At 37.4% G+C, this 19,392-nt stretch overlaps 2 protein-coding genes across 3 annotated transcripts in view; one reads left to right on the forward strand and one right to left on the reverse strand.

Annotated features, from left to right (window-relative positions):
- Positions 1-13,636, forward strand: part of LOC135410619 (spermatogenesis-associated protein 7-like) — a 39,204-nt gene extending 25,568 nt beyond the window's left edge. The window contains exon 10 of the mRNA XM_064647357.1: positions 8,401-13,636. Within this exon, the coding sequence (XP_064503427.1) occupies positions 8,401-8,526 (126 nt within the window). The 3' untranslated portion in view covers positions 8,527-13,636. The remainder of the gene's footprint in view (positions 1-8,400) is intronic.
- The window catches only part of CENPF (centromere protein F), a 40,728-nt gene continuing 32,764 nt past the window's right edge, over positions 11,429-19,392 (reverse strand). For both annotated transcript variants that reach the window (XM_064648242.1, XM_064648243.1), the window contains exons 15-20: positions 18,779-18,955; positions 17,910-18,071; positions 16,553-16,739; positions 15,378-15,854; positions 14,266-14,456; positions 11,429-11,723 (exon numbers count right to left, since the gene is read on the reverse strand). In XM_064648242.1, the coding sequence (XP_064504312.1) occupies positions 11,514-11,723; positions 14,266-14,456; positions 15,378-15,854; positions 16,553-16,739; positions 17,910-18,071; positions 18,779-18,955 (1,404 nt within the window). In that variant the 3' untranslated portion in view covers positions 11,429-11,513. The remainder of the gene's footprint in view (positions 11,724-14,265; positions 14,457-15,377; positions 15,855-16,552; positions 16,740-17,909; positions 18,072-18,778; positions 18,956-19,392) is intronic.

The following is a 19,392-nucleotide window of genomic DNA, read 5'->3' on the forward strand; positions in this document are numbered from 1 at the left end:
ACATTTCTGAGGGACTGGCATAGTGTGGCTTTTAAATGAGCTACCTTTGCCTATTTGTTCCTGCAAATTTGTAAGCATTTAATATTGTATTTTCTTTAACACTAGGTATGTGGGAGTTACACGCATGATTTGCACATTGAATAAATAACAATCAGAGGAATTATAAAATAATTAGAATGCAGAATGTTATTTTGTCTTTCGAAGTGCTACAATTAGGGGAGAGATGGTGTTTTGGTAACTGTTTAGTTGCTGGACTGAATGACAGTCAATAGGTGAAAAAGTGTTTGAGAAATGACCTGAGCTGCAATTTAAGTTGGTTTGTGGGGAAAAAAATCAGCAGCTGCACCTCAGTTTGAGAGGATATGTAGTTTACATCTGACTAGAGGATGCTGAGCAGATTTGTAAGGTCAACTGTTGCCTTAGAGATAGAGCTGAGAAACCTTTAATAGAAAATTGAAGGTATGTGGTTCCTTCCAGAAGGAGGAGTTTGTAAACAGTAGCAGATTTCTACTATGTCCTACTGGAAAATGTTTGATATCTAGGAATGCATTGTTCTGAACCTGAGTAGAGCTTAAGCCTGGTGTTTTCCCCTCTAAAAATACTGACTGAAGACTTTAAAGAAACTCAAAAAAGAGGAATAAAAGTAATTGGCCAATAATTGATTTAAAGATTTTTGCATGTTTAGCCATGCAATGAAGAAAGGAAAAAGAACCAAACTGCCTCTCTGTATTAGAACACAGCACACAGGAGAAAGAATTGTTTTTTGAAAAGATTAAATAAGAAGTGTAAACATAACTTACACAGGAGAAGCTTGTGAGCAGTGACATTTATTAGAACAGGCATAGTTCCCACAAGAGAAGTAATGGAAGCTGAATTGCTTTCAGGCTTTTAAAAGTGAATTGGCCAGTGGATGGAAATGAATTCCACAGAGAGTGGACTTTTGTCCTATAAAAATATTTTTTTGCCTTTTCATTTGTTGTCTTCAAACCAAACTCTTTTTGTTTACTATCACTGTTTTCTGGACCAGACAGACAAAATAACAAGATGGAAACATCTGTCAAGGTCTTTGCAGCGTCTTTTTTTACCCATCCTGGATACCTGCCAACTTGTTATTTGGGTACTTCCTTCTCTGGACTCTGCTCTTCTGTGTGCTTACTATCCAAAACCAACACACCCCTCTCCAAGTTCCTGCTGGCATTTGCTCCAGCACAGTGTCTGAGATCTGTTCCCTAAAACAACCTCCACTTTGGTCTACTGCCAGTTTGTACATCGTGAGGGTGCTTAAACCCATCCAAATGTATGGCTTGACCCACCATCCATGTTTGGCCCCACATCACAGCCGAGTAATCCTCACCACTTACCAGGGGATTCATGGCTTTAGTACCTGCAGCCTCTTCTCCAGCTTTTAGAAAGAGAATAGCACCATTGCTCTTCCAAGGAGAAGGTTACACACTCAATGGGATATTACATAGTGACTGAGGGAAAGAAGAATGCAATTAATTGCCTAATTCTGTTAGGGGAAAAAATAGATAACTGCATAGCGAAGAAGAAGAGAGTGAAGAAAGAATATAGGATGGAGGAAAGAAAGACAGTGCCTCAAAGATAAGAGCCTTTTTAAATGACTGGCATCTTCACCTTAGATCCTGTTCTCTACATACCTGCACGTTATAATTACTGGTGTAAAGTGGGGCACAGAGGGCAGTTCTATCACTGGACTCCAGCCTAAGGTAATTTTCAATCTGATTCATCAAGGTGTCAGAGGAGCAATTTTTAATTTTTTTTTTGCTTCAGAACATGCAACTTCAAATAGCATGTCCAGGAGAAAGCATGCGCCAGTCCTTCCACCAAGATTTATTTCTGCTGTTCACTCTGTTTCACTACCTCTCCAAGCTGCATTCAGTGGTCTACTTGGAAATCTTCAGCTTAGGCTTCTTTTCACCTGCCCAGCCCTGGATGTTCAAACATTCTTTTATGTTTTAGAACTACAATTAATTAGCACGCTAATTGAGGAACTGGAGAGTTTTTCTAACAAATTTTCACAGAGCAAAGAGGTTCCCCCCTTTTCTGTAGTACTGAAATGGTCTCCACTCAGGAAAGCTTGTGAAAGTTGGGGGATTTTTTTATCTAGCCACTTGCTCAAATCCAACATCAGGCCATTTTATACCTTAGAAGTGCAAGGAGGACATTTCTGCTACAGAAACTGATCCATACTCAGATACAGTTCGAGAAGTCATCAATTCAATGAAAAATATTTCCTTAAGAAGAAAAAAAAAATTGTTGGTTCTTACTAAGAGGTACAGGTAAAAGAGTAGCTCTTGTAATCCAGGAAAGTGGAAAAAGTGTCCCTCCTGGGCTTGAAATAGCCACTGAAATGGGTCTGTAAGTGAATAATTTCAGGAAATTGATGGGAAACTAAACAGTACTTGAAGGAATGAGGGATCCAGTGCCCATCAGTCTTCCAATGAGCAAACCGGTTCAACTAATTTATTTCCTGGAATTTTATCATGTAAAGCCAAAAGCTTCTGAAGACACAAAGTAGTATCTTACACTTGGTTTGTCTTTGTTTTAGGAGGATCATAAAGTGTTCATGCTTAAAACAGTACAGTGTAACGACACCAAAAGTTTTATCTAAGGTGAGGGGAAGATGGAAGACAGCTGATAAATGGCATCCAGCAGTGTTACCAAACATTTCAGGACAGGAACACAGAACACCACAGGCAGCTGAACACCATAGTGGTGTGGAAGCTGAAAGCCCATTTTATTTAACCAAACAAAATTATTTCCTTTGATTACTGTGTGAGTATAGCCTCAGCGATAAGACCTGGCAGGAAGTGTCATAGGGCCTTTCATAGCCCTTAGTCAAAAGGTCTATTTTAACATTTCTAAGGCCAAAAAGTCCTTTTTTGATGTGCCACACCCCAGCACTATCTTGAGTCACACTGAAGCAGACACAGGAGAAAGCAACCTCTGCTTAATCCCTGGCACTATCTTCTACATGTTCTTTGCCCTTCCCTTCTTCAAGCGCCATACCCTTTCTACTTAGCCCATCATATCTCGTGGGACTGCTTTAGGAGGAGACACATCAGAAACAAGTGTGGTTTGGGATGCTAATGCAATAATTAGTGGCTTAATCATCAAAGTGAATAAGCAACTTACCAACAGTCCCTTTCAGCTCTGTGCACTGCTACCATTTAAATACAGAATTTTGTAATGTACCATAATTAGATACTGCACATGGGAAAGTCTTAAAAGTAAACCAGTAAAAATGAAAATGACTGCTCTGAGATGAGCACAGGACCCAAGTTTATTCTTCTCACAACAGAAAAGGTCAGTGATCTGGTATGTGGAAACTTTCTTCCAAACCAATACTAACCCGTTGGCCCCATCACAGGCAGAAAGGGAAGTGTCCTGTGAAACAAGTTCTCTTCAGCATGGGACTTAAAGTAGGAATCTTCTGTTTTGGCAAAGCGACATGGCTAATATTTTTTAGAAATTCCAGCATGAATAGTTTAATTTCAGTTTCTTAAAATTCTTCTGATTTTCAATTGGATGTACTAATTTCACTGCCTGCTCTGGCCGTATATACTGTGTAGCTCTCCCCGTTTCATATGCACATTCAGAGGTGTGCTTGCAGTGGCAAATACTCATTTTTTCAAGTACACAGGTATCTGCCTATGGAAACCAGAGTTTCCATACATGGAGACAACCAGAAAATTGGATGAGTATCACATAAACATGGTCCATCTCAGTACCAGTGGACATGTGTACAGTAGACTCTTCACATCTGCATAGCTGACAGCTTTGATTACTTCAGCCGCTAAAACCAAGCCTAACCCCAAACTATGATTTAGTTATATGTCACCAAGCTTCAAAATGAGATCTAGAGGGGAAACTTTCATAGTTACAACACGGTTAACTGATAGTTACAACGCAGGATTGAATCTGCTGGCTCAGCACTGTGCAGGCCTGGCCACAAACTCTCACAGTCCTCACGGCCTTCCATAGCCTTGACTGCTGCACTAGATTTTTCTCTTTTGTTGAAGGTTCACTTTAGCAGTCAACTCAGCAAAACAGAACACAGAAGATAAAAAATTACCTTATAATATTTACAAAGAGTAGCCTTGAGAATAGATTTTAGTAACTTTTGTATTAGCCCAGAAATTATTGTAAGAATCCTTTTAGAGCCATAGAATAGGTTTTAAAGTTGCTCTTTTCATTATTCTTGGGTATTTCTTAATGTCTATCATGGCCATAAACTTCTCAAAATAATAAGATACTGAAGACTGCAAATCTTATCAGTCAGTTTGACACGTGTGTGTGGAGGAATCCATTGGATCCCTATCACAAGGAGTTCTTATTGCTCCGTATTTTCTGAACACCGATATGTTGAGCTACAAAAGTGATTTCTTTTGAAGCACTGGACATTATGTGTTTCCAGCTCATGGAGAGTGTACATTGTCTTTAATAAGTTTCAACAAGAGCAACTACTTTTCTGTTAAAGTGCTTAAGATTGAATGGCCATTGTAATGATCTTCAAATTGAACCAGAGTTTTAAAATTCTCCCAGTAAGTTCCTCAGAGTCTGCCCATCCTTTTTCCCTTTCTATATGACAGCTTCTAGACTCCATTCCATGTCATGAATACCCACAAGTCTTCTTCTACAGAACAAAAAGGCCGTCATGATTATCATCTCCTAATAAAGCAAAGTTGAGTGAGGATGCTCTAGCAATCCTAATTAAATAATCCATAATTCGTTTTCCATTTGATTCATTCTTACGGTAATATTAATAATTTTCTCAGTCTTGACTAAGTCAAGGCACTTGGTCAGGCACTCTCAGTGCATTCTGCAATCATCTGCCACTGAGAATCCAGTCATGTATTTTTCAAGATAGGTGAACTGTTTGCCTGCTTACTTAACTATCTGCAATCCCAACTATGGACTGCAAATTTCATCACCATTTTCCTTTCTCCCATTATGATTACACTGGATCACTCACGTATTTAGCTACAATTGTCTTGGCTCTTTTAAAGGCTGAAATACAAAAACACATAGGATCACAGAAGAACATGAAAAAAAGGCCTGTTTTGCTCCAATGAATTCTGGATGTTCAAGTTGGTGTCTTACCCCTGAGGAACCTGTGCACAAAGTAGGCATAACCTTGGACTACACGCAGTCCTAAGGTTTAATGTGGCAGCCTTCCACAATATTCTTACAAAGAGAAGGTAAATTTGCTGCTGCTTTATGTAGTGTGTTTTATGGAGCTCTGCTCCAGGGTAGTTTACTGGAGTCCACCTCTTCTGCAGTCTTGCCTCTGTGCTTCTTTCCAGAATGGGATTTTCCAGGAGGGTTTAGCTAAAAGAGAGGTAATCTGGACTGCAAAATTTCTTGCAAAGGAAAAAGAAAGTCTCTGAGACTACTTGAGTGAGTTAGAGGAAATAAATGAATGAGATAGTGGGGACAAAAGTGAAACACCTACTTAACTGAAACCTCATTTCAGTCGTTTTCTCCAGTTAATTAAGTATTGAGGAAAATGGATGCAGAAAGCACATTTTAAAGCAATCAAGTACTGCCAGAAATCAAACCAGCAATTTGAAAAGAGAACAACACTGCTCTCTGGCATCTGACAAAATAAGATATTTGACAGGGAACAATATGTGCAGTACTGGTTAATTGGGAGGCGAGGAGAAGAATAATCATAGCTGCATTACTGAATTTATAGAAGTATCTCCAGTGTACCACAGGGACAATGTGAATTTGTGGAATCCTCCTGCCTGCTACAGCAAGCCAGCAATCTCTTACATTCCCATCAACATTTTTTTCAATGTACCCTAGACAGCAATGCAGAAATAGCAACTGTGGTGGCTGAAACCAGAACTGCCTTTAAAATGACTGCAAAATCCCCCACTTTTCTCTGCTGATGAAGAGGTATGGGATAAGAAACAAGTGGGGAAAAAAATCTTCATTAATGCTTGCTCTCCTTTGCTAGCCTTCATCAGAGCAGGGAACAACCCTTTACCAGTTATCTGGCTATGGAATATGGCTATTCCAGCACCAGTCCTACAACAGGTTAGGTTGACTGTGTGTATCAGGATTAGAGCAAAGACAAGACTATTTTCCCCAGTTTTTAGTTCTAAGCTGTAGCCAAACACAACGTGAACTCAATCCGCCAACTAACCTACATTTTAGAAGCTCTGGCAGAGCATTTAAGGCTATATTGTCTTCCCTGCAGTTGGTTCACTGACCTTTCATTTTTTCCCATGTCATTTTAGCACATTAAAATGATGATTACAACACAAGCATGCTGCTTTGTCAAAGACGTTAGCAAAGGGGATTGAGACACCTGAACAAATAATTTAGTACCCTTCCTACACATACTGACAACACTGTGTAAGGGGATGTGCAGTTAATGGGACATTGTTATTTAGACTCTTTGATATAAACCAATACTTTCATGGGTAGCTGCCTGTCTCAGCAGTAGATTTGTTGATCTGAAGATAATATCAAAAGCCAGACAAAAAACATTCACATAAAAAGAGAGGTAGAAGAGCAGCTAACCAAGTTAAATAAGCAGTTGAGCAAGTAGAAGATTCAGGAATACAAAACAGATTCTTTCCCTCTGTAATTGCTCACAAGATATTGACAAGAAACAAAGAGGTCATCTCCTTTACTACTTTTAGCCTCTATGATTGGAATCCAAGTTAATTAAGTTAATCTAAAATTAATTTAATCCAAACTGTGCTCCCATCAGGAGAACTAAAATCTTCCATCCCTCAGTGCCAGACAGTGCCTAAAGCTATGCATATCTTTAAATACCAACAATAGTGCTGAAAACAGAGTGTTTTTCAACTTGGGGTCAAGAGAACACAGAACATTTCCCTTTCTCTATACTAAAAAAAAAAAAAAAAAAGGAAAGAAATTGAAGTCCCCAAGCATAATTAATAATTTCCCACTTCCCTGTTTTGCCTCTAAAACAGAAAAAATCAGTAGTCTGATGTGGGTACACAGTCTTGATGAAAAGTCAATCTTCTTTCACAAGATCAAGTGTATTTACACTGATTTTATGTGGTACTCAGCAGGCTGCCTAAATAAAGGAACCCTGAAACACTGCCTAGTACAGAGCAGACTCTCACTAAGCTTTCATCTGTCTAATTTATGAAGCACAGTAGCAGAAAAGCAAAATACAGAAAGCTGTTGATTTTTCTGTGTACCCATCTATCATCAGAGCTTTCACTGAAGTGTTTCAACAGCTGAATTGTCAATAGAGATCATGATTTTTCTGCTGTTAAAAAAGCTTCCAGGCAGACAAATAAAACCATGCAAAAAGCTAAGCAGATTTAGCTATTTTATAGCAATATCCTGTTTTTCTGAGTTCCATAGTTTCTGAACTCTACACTGAAATAAGTGCTTAGGTGTGCCTACAAGTGTGTCAAAGAACATGCACACGCACATATACATACAGAGATCATCTTCTGTCACAAGAAATATACACAGACCAGTCCATATATAAAGCAAATTCACATTGCTTTTGAGTACTGCTATTGCAGTCTGCTTTCACCATAGTCCACCTTGCATTCAGTTGTCAACATCGTTAAGAAGTTCAAACAGCTGTTTTCAATTGTTTTCTGCAAAAAATTACTGGCAGCCTTTTGTAATTTGTGGCTATTTAGGATAAGACAGCAAAAGCAGAGGGAGATGGAATCATTTTAAAGGTTAGACAGCTGAAATCTCAAATAGGAGGAACAAGGAAACTAGCTCTGGGACAAGTACGGAGTGTTCTCTGGCACCTGGGCCATGGAGTGGCACTGCTTTCCCTACTGTACAGTGTTCAGATTGTCCACCACTGTGGATTGTTCACCATATCAACTGTAGGGCACATCAACAAAATTAGTAAGTTGGATAGCCAGAGTGTGATTCTTCTTTCAGCTCCATCTCTCCCTCCCGCTGGCTGTTACTGGACTGTCAGACCCTTCTGAGTGGTCCTGCTGTGAGCCAGCAGACATTAGTGATGGCAGCACTGCACCCAAGGGTGGAACTGCAGTGCAGTGCAGAGCATCTGCTGGAAGCTGAGGCTTGAGAAAGTAGCACAGGACCATGTTCAATAAATGGCATTTGTCCTACAAATTTTTAAAAAATTTGTACAAACTCTACCCAAATGGTAGTTATTTAGATTGTGGCTATGCCACAGGAAGCACAGGGCTATCTGAGCCCTGCCACTGCTGTATTGTTTCTGCACTCAAGGTTTGGAGAACTCCTGATTATCCCTGAGCCAAGAGTCGGGGCAGGACATGACCTGGGAACATTTTGAATTCTGACACATGAGACAGCAGTTGGCCCTTAATAATAGTCATGGACAAGCAGCAGAAAAAACAAATCTCCTTTTGTGTTTTTTTTCATTACTAGGCAAAAATGACAAGAATAGTTCAAGGCCTGAAGAAAGAGCTGAACATCACAAACCAACCACACCTTTCCATCAGCTGTGAGGGCACGTGGCAAAAGGATGGCAACATTCCTGCGACGTGCTTTTAACTCACAATTTTGGGCATTTCAGAGAGCATTCAGAATCAGTTGGGACAGCGAACTAGTTTTTACACCAATTACAATGTAAACCTTGGGTAAACAGGAAAACGAAGAAGAGATCCACCTAATGCATCTGCCCATGATGTAACACAGTATCACTATGGCAACAACCAGGTTAGCATGCTGAGAACAATACCAGAGCACCAAAGACGTTTTTACAGGGGCTTTCACAATCAGAATAGAAAGCCAGATACAAGTGTCCTTTCATTCATTACAGATAGTTGACAATCCTATGAGAAATCCTGATAAAGCACTTGGATTTTTTTCCTCTGCATGCTTGATATAGAGATAGGTTGGAAATTAAGTTTTCAATACAGCTTCCCTATGTGAATTGCAACCTGGAATCTCATCAGTTTGCAAGAGGATGTAGAATATTAAGTCCCGCTTTCAAGAGATTTAGGCAATAATCTAAGATCTCTTTAAAATCTTAACCTATATTAGCTTATATGTGAAAAAGCTAAGACTAGCTAGTACCACAATACATACTAGTTACTGAAAAAAACCCAGGCATTACAATCTTTCAAAATGCAAACATTTCACACTTAATGAAATCTAAACACTTATAAAACACAAGTGCAGCCAAGTAGGAAAATATGTAGTGACTAAAGCCTCAATCCTTTCTTTTACTGATGATAGTCGCTTCTTTCATTATAACATAGTTGTTTAAATTTGTCTGGTTAAGATTAGACAGCTTTCTAAAGATAGATGTTTTTTCCACACTCTTCTCCAAGTGGGACACTTTTCAAGGCATCAGATTAAAATAGAAAAACAATGATTGGGATAAATAAAACATACTAGTTTTGTTTGGGTTTATTCTGCTGTCAGCTACCAGTGCCTTTTCACATACCGGCTTCTACCTTGAGACTTAATTTTTTTAAAAATTGCTAATTCCACAGATGATCCCTAAAGAAGTTCATCACATAAAACCTGTCTGAAATAATTTAATTTTTACAAGCAGCTTTGTCAGTATCCTGACAGAAGATGAGGCAATAAAATGCATCCTTTAAGATGGGCCCCTTTCAGTCTCTCTGGAAGATGCCTCTAGGCATAGTGCCACAAGGATTGTTTTAATTACCTAATACTTAAGTTAAAAACAATTTGAGATGTTTAAGAAAAAGCCACAAGGTTTACTGATCCTACACCAACCACAGATAACCTTAGTTAGTAAAGGATAGCTCATATAAGATTTTGTTCTTTTGAACCATACAAAGTATTTTTGTTTGTCTGACTTGTTACTCATTTGATACAAATGCTCAATTTCTTTAAAGTTTTTTTCAGTTAGACTGATGAGTAGATTATTTGTTCTCATAAACTGACTGTATTCTAACAGACAATGCTGCAAACAAAGCAGAATAATGGTGTGTATGTGTATGTAAAAAGAGAAAAACACTGCTTTGAGCATAAAATTAACTCACCTCAAGTAGAAGGTCTCATCACAGAAGCAATTGTTACACTTTGAAAGTTCAACTTAAAACAAAGGTATTATCTTTTATTTAAAGTTAAAGAATCCTTTTCAAGGAGTAGAAAACATTATTACCCACTTCTGTTGAAAGGAGAAATGTCTTTCTGACAGAATAACAACATGAAAATGCCTCTCTGCTGTGCATCTTGGAGTCTTAGGGCACTACTGCTCATGTAGAGGAGCTTGATTTTCCTAATACCTGGCCAGGGTAGGTGAGCATAAGAAACATGAATTATCAGAAAGTAATTTCTTGTTCAGTTGGATAATGACTGATGTAGTTGATGTCACTCTTTTCTATAGCATAAAATTGCTCTGTGCTACTGAGCAAGCCCAGTTAAACCTTTGAAATCCACAAGTAGAAGTTTGCTGGGGTGAGCATATTTGTAATGAATCATCCTAAATTCAAGTGCACTTTCATGAACTAGATGGAGTTATTTAAATGCTATTTCCAGGTAAGTTACTGTCTTTTGGTATCTCAAATATGATTTTTCTTAAATGTAAAGGAGCTAACTTAGGGCATTCTATGCAGATAGTTCGTGACAACTGACCATTTTTCCAACACATCCACTCTCATTAGATCAGGTACAAGCCTCCAGTGATTTTCATATAAAGTGACAGACTTGATGTTAAGCATTGTCAGGGTGACCTGCAGAGAAGGAGACAGCCGATGTTCATGGAACAAGCACAAATGTGTTGTTACAGTGTCCTTTCTGGCCAAGAACAAAGTACTCCCCCCCAGTTTGCAGAGGATTGCTGGCTGGCCAAGGGCCATTTTGCAGAAGTGAAGATTAATGTTGTAAGAACTTCAGCTACGGTCAAAGCCAGTACATACTGGGAAGTACAAAGAGATGGTTTGCCAGATGCTTGGTTTCAGGGAAAACAGACTTAGTTTCAAGGAATATTCTTTGGCTTTGTTTGGACCATGTCTCATCCCCCTTTGCATAATATTAATCCATCAGGAACAAGAGATACCAAGACACAGCACACTAGACCTGTGCACTGGATGCATCTTACATCTGTTTTTATATTTTGTCTTGCATTTAGAAATTATGTCACTGCTTCATTTTAAATCATCTAATGGTGTTTGTGTCATTTTTCCTGGAAGCTAATATTTTTAGAGATACTTAAATGAGTTTATTTTGCATTTGTAAATCAACCATTGGTACTCAGAAAGAATGACAACAATGGCAACATGTGGTCTGCTTTTTCCATGGTTTAATTTTTTAACAGATTTATAAAGAACTATTTACAGAAAATTCTACAATTATAATTCTACAATTATAGTTCATTACTATTTCACAAGTTTGATTGACTATTGGTATTAGTAAATATTCAAAAAAAAGCTTTACAGATCCCATATATCGTTAATCATTGGATAAGAGAAAATGGTGCCTTCCATATAGATCTGATATTTATTTTACAAACTGGTTTTTAATCATCAGTTATTCTCAGTTGTGATTAAGTCTACATAGATTTACTGCACCTTACAATTTTCTTTTTGCTCATCTTGCTCAGATAATCCTTGTTCATTTAGAGAATTTTTGGCTTTGTGCATCATATGACTCTCACTAGTATTATCAGAGAGAGGTTTTGTGGATTGTTTACACAGGCAAAGTGGTGACCTTGAAGTAGAATTCTTTGGTGGAAAAGCTGTTACTGCTTGGGACTGCTGCTCATCATTTTCCTGTAACACAAACAAAAATATCATTGTTTACTGCTAATGGAAAACCATATTAGCTTTCTGCAGTGGGTCAAAAGACTTGCTGCAAAAGCCCAAATATTGGGGATTTGGAAAAAAACACAGACATACTGAAAACAGAAAAAAACCCTTTAAGACATTTATCACTCTCAAGATACAATACAGTGAGACTTGTTAACAGTTGTTTTGGTGTGGTGCAAGGTGGAATATCTGTTACACAGCTAGAAAGCTATTTGCTAGAAGCAGAAAAAAAGCTACCCCAGGAACAGGCAGTACTTCTAATCTGTTTACTAAGGTACCTAGTATTTTGTACCAAGATCTATATTTCAATCTTCTGTACATACACTGCAAAAATAAAACATAGGCCTCACTTTTTTGCTGACATCTGGACAGAAACCACTGCTTTCACATTTTAACTGATGTGCAGTCAAACAGTCAATTCACAGAGAAAATTCACATAGAAAAGTGAATAAATTTGCGTATGAAAATGACAGGCACATTTTAAACACCTTGAGAAATTTGCAACAGTTTGAAACTGGATACTTAAAATGAGGTACATACAAGCACCTGTCAAAGAGAAGGAAACAAGGTTTATTTCACTTTTAAAATAAGAGACACCATTTACTGTATTAACATAAAGCATGAAACAGCATGTTTCAATAAATGAAATTATGAGCATTCCTCCAGAAATTCCCAGATGTACGTCATCTTGAAAGAAAATAAACACACGTGTCCAGCAACATCCAAGAGAGAAGGGCATAAATTCCTGGAACTGATGACTTTTTTGCATCCCTGACTTGAGGGAAATAAAAAACAACCCTGAAATCTTTATTTTTCCTATCTAGTTGAAGGTAAGGAGAAGTCTGTCCTTAGAGCTAGACAATACAAGCTTAGACAAAGAGGAGGACTGCCTGGGAAATTCCTCCCCCAGTTAAATTAGAAAAAAATTATTATGGATTGCTTGTTATTTGTTGTAACCTTGAATATGATCAGCAAGAGCCTAAAACAAGCTTACACCCTGCTGGCAGGTGATTACTACACAACTTTCTGTGACCAAGGCTTCCTTTCTTTTTGCACTACTGAGATTGTTTACAAGCAACATCATTTCTTTCTAACATTACAGGGAAACATACATAAATGAGTGTAAATAAAGGTTATTGGCATCACTTAATGAAACAGTAATAAAACACAGACCTCCAGGCAATGTCTGTAAGAAGTAGCAAATTTTGGCAAGTAGGGTAATTATCCCTTGAAACAACATACCCAAATTCGGTGGATTCACTCTCACTGCAAAATACAGATTTCATATGGCTATAGTTCCAAAAAAATTATGTCTCTGACCTGTCCTCCCAATGGTGCCTTCTGGCCTCAAAATCTATACATCCATCAAACTATGTGTTACTTGCCTTTAATTACTTTTGGTATCTTGCCAACACACTTTATGTGCTAATACAAAATAACTGCATTTAAAAAAAAAACCAAAACAAACAGGAATGAAAAAATCAAGAGAAAACCAAAAAGCTGTGCACCAGATTCCACTGATTGCCAAGAGAATGCTTTTGTGTAACCTGGCAAACTGGAAGAATTTTTATATACTGACATATTTCTGTGTAGCCCTCAGATAAAGAACTATCAATATCTAATAGCTATTCTCTTATTGCTCAGCTTGAGGCAGCATGCTTAAAAACTTTGGAGGAGATTTCGGACAACAAAAGTTTATTTCTGTCCTAAGGCTGGAACACTTTTCTATAATCTGCAAAGCGCTTGCATCAGCTTAGAAAGAATGCCTTATGTTCTATGAAACATTCAGCAGTGTGTCTGTTACTGAAAACACTTGAAAAGTTAATGTAAACTTTAGTTACTAACCTTTTTTTAATAAAAATCCGCTTTCAAAATCTGACTGTGTAGTATTTATCCATTTTGATAACATCAAAATCTGTAAGCATGAGCAAGCTGATCTAGTAGACTTCCCTGTCCATAGCAGGGAAGTTGGAACTACATGATCTTTAAGGTCCCTTCCAACGAAAAACATTCTATATGATAGTTTCTTTACTATCTAAATGTTCCCTATTTACATGTCTCAAATATCTGTAGTTATTTTACAGCACCTGTAACTTGGAATTCCAAGAAAACTGGTTTGCAGAAAACTTTAAACTCAAACTCCCAGAGGTTAATCCTTTTGGCATTTACTTTCTCTGAAACCTAAGAAACCACAGTATAAGGAATATCTGCTCTTTAGTATCCATTATAAGAAATTGAAAATATACCTGTATTGAATTTACATTTCTCAGTGGTTTCTCCCTTTGAGGTCACAAATAACACCACACAATCAATTTGCAGATTGCCAGCACGGACAAGACCTATGTCATGTTTTACTGATTCAGTATTTATGATCTTCACTGTATTGTTGAGAAACATAAAGAATGACGATAATATCCTCAAACTTACTTGGAAAGATGAATACATTTAGTGAATGCATTAAGTTTTCCCCACGACTTTCATAACCAGATAAAATTTTTCAAGTTACCTTTTGTGGTTTGCTGCCACCAGGTGTTGGAGAGGAGCGCTCACCAAGATGATCTGGTCTGCACCTCTGTAAGTCTTGTTTAGGCAAAGGCTGTTTCTCACCCGAAGTAAGATGGGGACTGGTTCTGAGGTGTAGCGTTGTTCTACGTAAGATGTAAGGGCTAGACTTGCCAGTGGGGATGTCAGCAAATCCTGAAAAATAAACAGCTTCTATTAAAACCAGCTAAATAAATTAAACTTTCTCAAACGGATTTCCTTTTTCACAACAGAGATGAAACCAGCTGATTAAAGTAAGTCATTTGTTCTACTGAAGAAAATGGATCAAAAAGATTGCTGAATAGATCTTGTGTATTCCAAAATTCATATGCAAAACTTGGAAACCATGGAATACAACCATAGAATTACAACAGAAAAAAATTTCAAGCAAGTGTTTGGTCTTTTTCTTTACAGGTACATTATTATGTGGAGAACAATTTCAGTCTGAAAACATGTACTTGTTAGTTCATGATACCATGACATGATACTCGTGGTTTTTAATATTTTTCTCTTGCAGAACTAGAGTGTTATAGATTGTCTGTTATCCCTCTGCCTAGCCTAAAAGTCAAACATTAACTCGTGCACATGTTCTCAGAACAGGTATATTGTAAGAAAAATAGTAATGCTGGTAAGAAAATGAAACACAATGTTTAGCCTTAGAAATCCTAACTTCTGAGAGTGATCACCAAAGCTGAGGTAATTCAGTATCCCTATGGCTTGTCCTTTAATGACTGCAATTACATTTATTATAAAGGGCTACTTACTAGGTAGTTGACTATACAATGTATTTTTCAAGCCCTGATTTGTACAATCTTCTCAACTACTTTCTGCTACAGTGAACCCTTATATGGCATATCAGTCTACCTAATTTCATTGCATTCAGAGCAGACTGAAAGTGAACTCTCATGAAGATGATAATATATTACTGCTGTGGGCAAGACGGTTTTGACTCAGGGAATTTTAATCGGTTTAATGTATTGCAAATTAACACAGAGTGAAACTAATTCAACAAACAAAGGAGAAAAGCACACCTGCTGTACTCAGAGAATGTTTGCCGTTATAAAACACTATAAATACCTTTTTGCACTACTTCTGGAAGCCCATCTAGCTTGCTGTCATTGTTCTCCTGATCCAGCAGATTTTGAGAGATGTCATACTTCCTTTTCTTTTTTGATGAAGTCTCTGGAGCAGGAGATCTTGGCTCTCTGTTGTCTTTCCTGTTGTCTTCGCACCTCTGCCTTTTATTTGAAAGCTTAGTAGTATCTTCATCTGACCTTATCTCTTTGACAGACTGATTGCTTACAGTTAATGAGTGATCAGAATTCAGCAAAGGAGTGCTGACAGCATCACTTGTTGGCTGTTTCAGCTGAGCACTCAGCAAATTCACTTGTGTTTTTAGCATCTCATTTTCTTCCTCTAGTTTATAATATTTAACAATTAGAGAGCAGTATTTCTCCAAGTTCTCATTTGCTTCTCTTGTCTTCACTTCTGTAGATTCCTGTAATTCTTCCAGTTTTAACTTAATTTCTTCTGCAACGGCATCATCAGCATCACCTTTCAAAGAAAACCATTATAATTCACATAACTAACAAAAAAAAGACGCATATGTAGGAATTTATGATGCAATGGTCACACATCTTTTAATTACACATGTTCTGTAACAGTGCGACTATAAAAAAATGATTGCATAACAAATTCAGTAATGATAGACATAATAATTTACCTGTTAAATAGAGAAAACATGCAAATTTTGAACAGAATCCTTGACCAGTGCATGGGCAAACATTTTCCCTGTCATTTTGTACCCTCTGAACACAAAAGTTTCTACCCCAAACTTTCTTTAAGTATCATTTACAATACAGTGCACCTCATGAGATGAGTCGGAATATAAAGAACAAAGCATGACAATCAGAGGGAAAAGCTCGCTGGAAAATGATGAAAGAACTCGCGTACAAACTTTAATTATTAAGAAAAGTACTCCTCACCTTCAGTAAATTACTTTTAACCACAAAACTGTAATACTTAGAATATTTATTGATAATCCAGATTTGTCTCTCTTACCTTAGAAAAAAAACATATTAACTAGATTTTGAAAATGTTTGACAAATTTGCAGTTGTACTTTTTTTATCCTACTTAAGAATCATGCTCTGTATTAGAGCTGCACATGCAAGTGGACCTTTTAGGGAACATGAAAGATTTACAAACAAATGCACTGCTAAGAAACACTAAGACCGAATCTAGATTCAGTTACCTTCTTTCTTATCCTTTGACATAGTAAAATTTTTCTTCTTCAGTAGTTCATCACGTTCAACTAGTTGTTTTTGCAACATTTCCTTTTCCTGTTCCATCTGCTTACAGGATTTCATCCACAGCTGCACTTCACTGTGGGCAGATTCATTTTCCTTCTTCAGTTGAACTAAGATGTTACTATTATCAGCCTAAAAAATAAGAAATTTAGTTATTTCACCAGAAACATAATTCTTCCATTTAAACATTACAATGTCAAATGGAATCATAGACTCATTAAGGTTGGAAAAGACCTCCAAGATCATAGAGTCCAACCTTTGACCACCCTATCAACTAACCATAGCACTATGTGCCTCGTCCAGTCATCTCCTGAACACCTCCGGGTATGGTGACTTCATCACATTCCTGGGCAGCTCATTCCAATGTCTGACAACCCTTTCAGTGAAGAAATTCTTTGCAATGTCAAACCCAAACCTCCCCTGGCACAGCTTGAGGCCATTTCCTCTTGTCCTGTTGCTATTTGCTTAGAAGAGGCTGACTCCCACCTTGCTACAACCTCCTTTCAGGTAGTTGTAGAGAGCAATAACTGATATCACCTCACTGACATGGTATAATAGAGGGCTGCTTTCCAGGTAACAGATTTCAAACCAATACTCCAAATATTAAAGTGCTCTCTCCTAAGTCCAAATCTCCTTCATTCTTCTTTTCATCCCAAATGCACCTTATTATCACAGAGGCAAGATAACTCAGACCTGCTTTGCACTTTACGTTCCAGCTCAAAAATACTATTCCCAGCAGCAGCAGATCGTTCATTTCCACTCTCTCCCACTCTCCTGGGCTGCTCCCAGCTTATCTGGTCTGGTACCAACCTGTGTGCAAACACCACACCTTGAGCACAGCTGGAAGCCTTCTATGCTACTTTTGCACAACCATGGGTACTGTTTTCTGTCACTGGCACACATCCTACAGTACTTTATCATTGCAAGGTTGTTATTAAACAAATTAACACCATAGTGGAGGGCCCTAAGAGTAAGGAACTGTTGAGCAAAATGAACGTATTGTAATATTGTAATTCAGTGTTTACTTGAAAGTAAATTGAATTGACTATGTTTCTTCAAGAGTGCCTTTAGAGAGATACTCATTCCTTAAGTGGGAGTACAGAACTGGAGCCAGATATCAATCACAGACTGAAGCACAACAAAAAAACCCCAACCCAGTAAATAAGAAAAATGCTGTATCAAAGTCAAGCCAAAGTTCTGCAGCACTCAAAAACCTATGTTTATTTTACTACACAGTAAAGTAATTTTACTACACAGCCTTGGATCTCATGTAATTGGCCATGCTTATGGATTTTTTCTTACCTTAATTTTTAGGAGTTCTCCTAAGGCTTGATTAGCTTCTTTAAGGGAATTATTTAGTTGCTCTTTATTTGACTTCAAATGTTCAATTTCCAGTTTTTGTGAGCTGATGAAGTGCTCCAGTGAACTAATCTTCTCGTGACAGGCCTCAATTTCTACTTCATTCTAGAGAAAAAAAACATGCTTAATTACTATGGTACTAGAAAGGACATTCAGTTGTATTTTAGAGATGCACCTAAGAGCATATCACAAACTCACAGGAATTCCACTGCAAATTTAATAGGTTTTGAGGAGTTTAAAACTGAAAAAGCAATTTATCTTAAGTATACATTTTGAATACTAGAATCTTGCCTCTAAGAACTCTGCCATTAAAATGTCCTTATATTTTACTGTAACTTGCTCTTACATCTACTTTATATTAACAAGTATGAAAATTATTAAGAAATAATTATAGTAAATTATTTTCCAGCGTCTTACTGGCCTCAAAGTTCATAGACATTTCTGCAGAAAAGTTGATGACTCTTTGCATATAGCATGGCTGAGAAATGCATTTCCAACAAATTTGCTCTTATATCCAGAAGTGGTCAAGCTTTCTTCCCATTCCTACCAAAACATTCTCAAGTTTATAGTCCCAGATAAATTTATATATAGACTAAATACTTGCTAAATTGTGATATAAATTCACCTTTCACTGCTTACTATATGGAAAAGAGTTATTTTAACACTTACTTAGTTCCAATATAAGCATATGTAGAGTTTGGAAATACTGTTACCAAAACAATTTCTTTTTAAATAGGATCAGCAAAATTTTGTAAAATACATAGAACTGAATCAAAATCTCACAGCATCCCACTTCCCATTTTCTGATTTACCTTTCGTTTTGCTTCTGTCAGACGATCTTGATGCTCTTTCTCTGCTTGAAGTAGTCTGTCTTTGTACTCTGATATTTCTCTTTTCATTTCACTTTCTTTTTCTTGCAGTTCATTCTGGACCATCTCCAAACTCTTAGTCAGCTCATTTTTTTCTGACATAGTTAGATGCAGCTGGATCTGTAAACATAACAGCACATTCCTTGGTATTTGGAATCATCTCAATGGAGAAACAGTTGACCCATTAAACTACGCGACTTTACATCTGAAGCGTTTTTCAATTGCCAAAAACAACTTGGTAAGAAAAAAGTATTTAACAGTGGCTAAACATAATGTAATCAAAGAATGGAACATCTGAACATAAAAGGTAGAACAGGAGGCAAAGGAAAGTTTTCTTAAAAGTAATCGAGTGCAAGTTCGCCAACGCTTAAATCAAGCAGCACTGCCTAAATTAGAGCTTAATCTCTCCAACCATTGTTCCCTCTAAAAGTGATTTGAGAGATTAAGGGTCACTTTCCTCACCCTCTTTAAGAAGACGAAACTTTCTAAGCATTTTCATTTTGATCCACTTTTATAACTGTACTTTTGGGACAGCTTGCTTGTATTTCCATATTGAA

This window comes from Pseudopipra pipra, chromosome 3, assembly GCF_036250125.1.
Source record: "Pseudopipra pipra isolate bDixPip1 chromosome 3, bDixPip1.hap1, whole genome shotgun sequence".
Taxonomy (NCBI): Eukaryota; Metazoa; Chordata; class Aves; order Passeriformes; family Pipridae; genus Pseudopipra; species Pseudopipra pipra.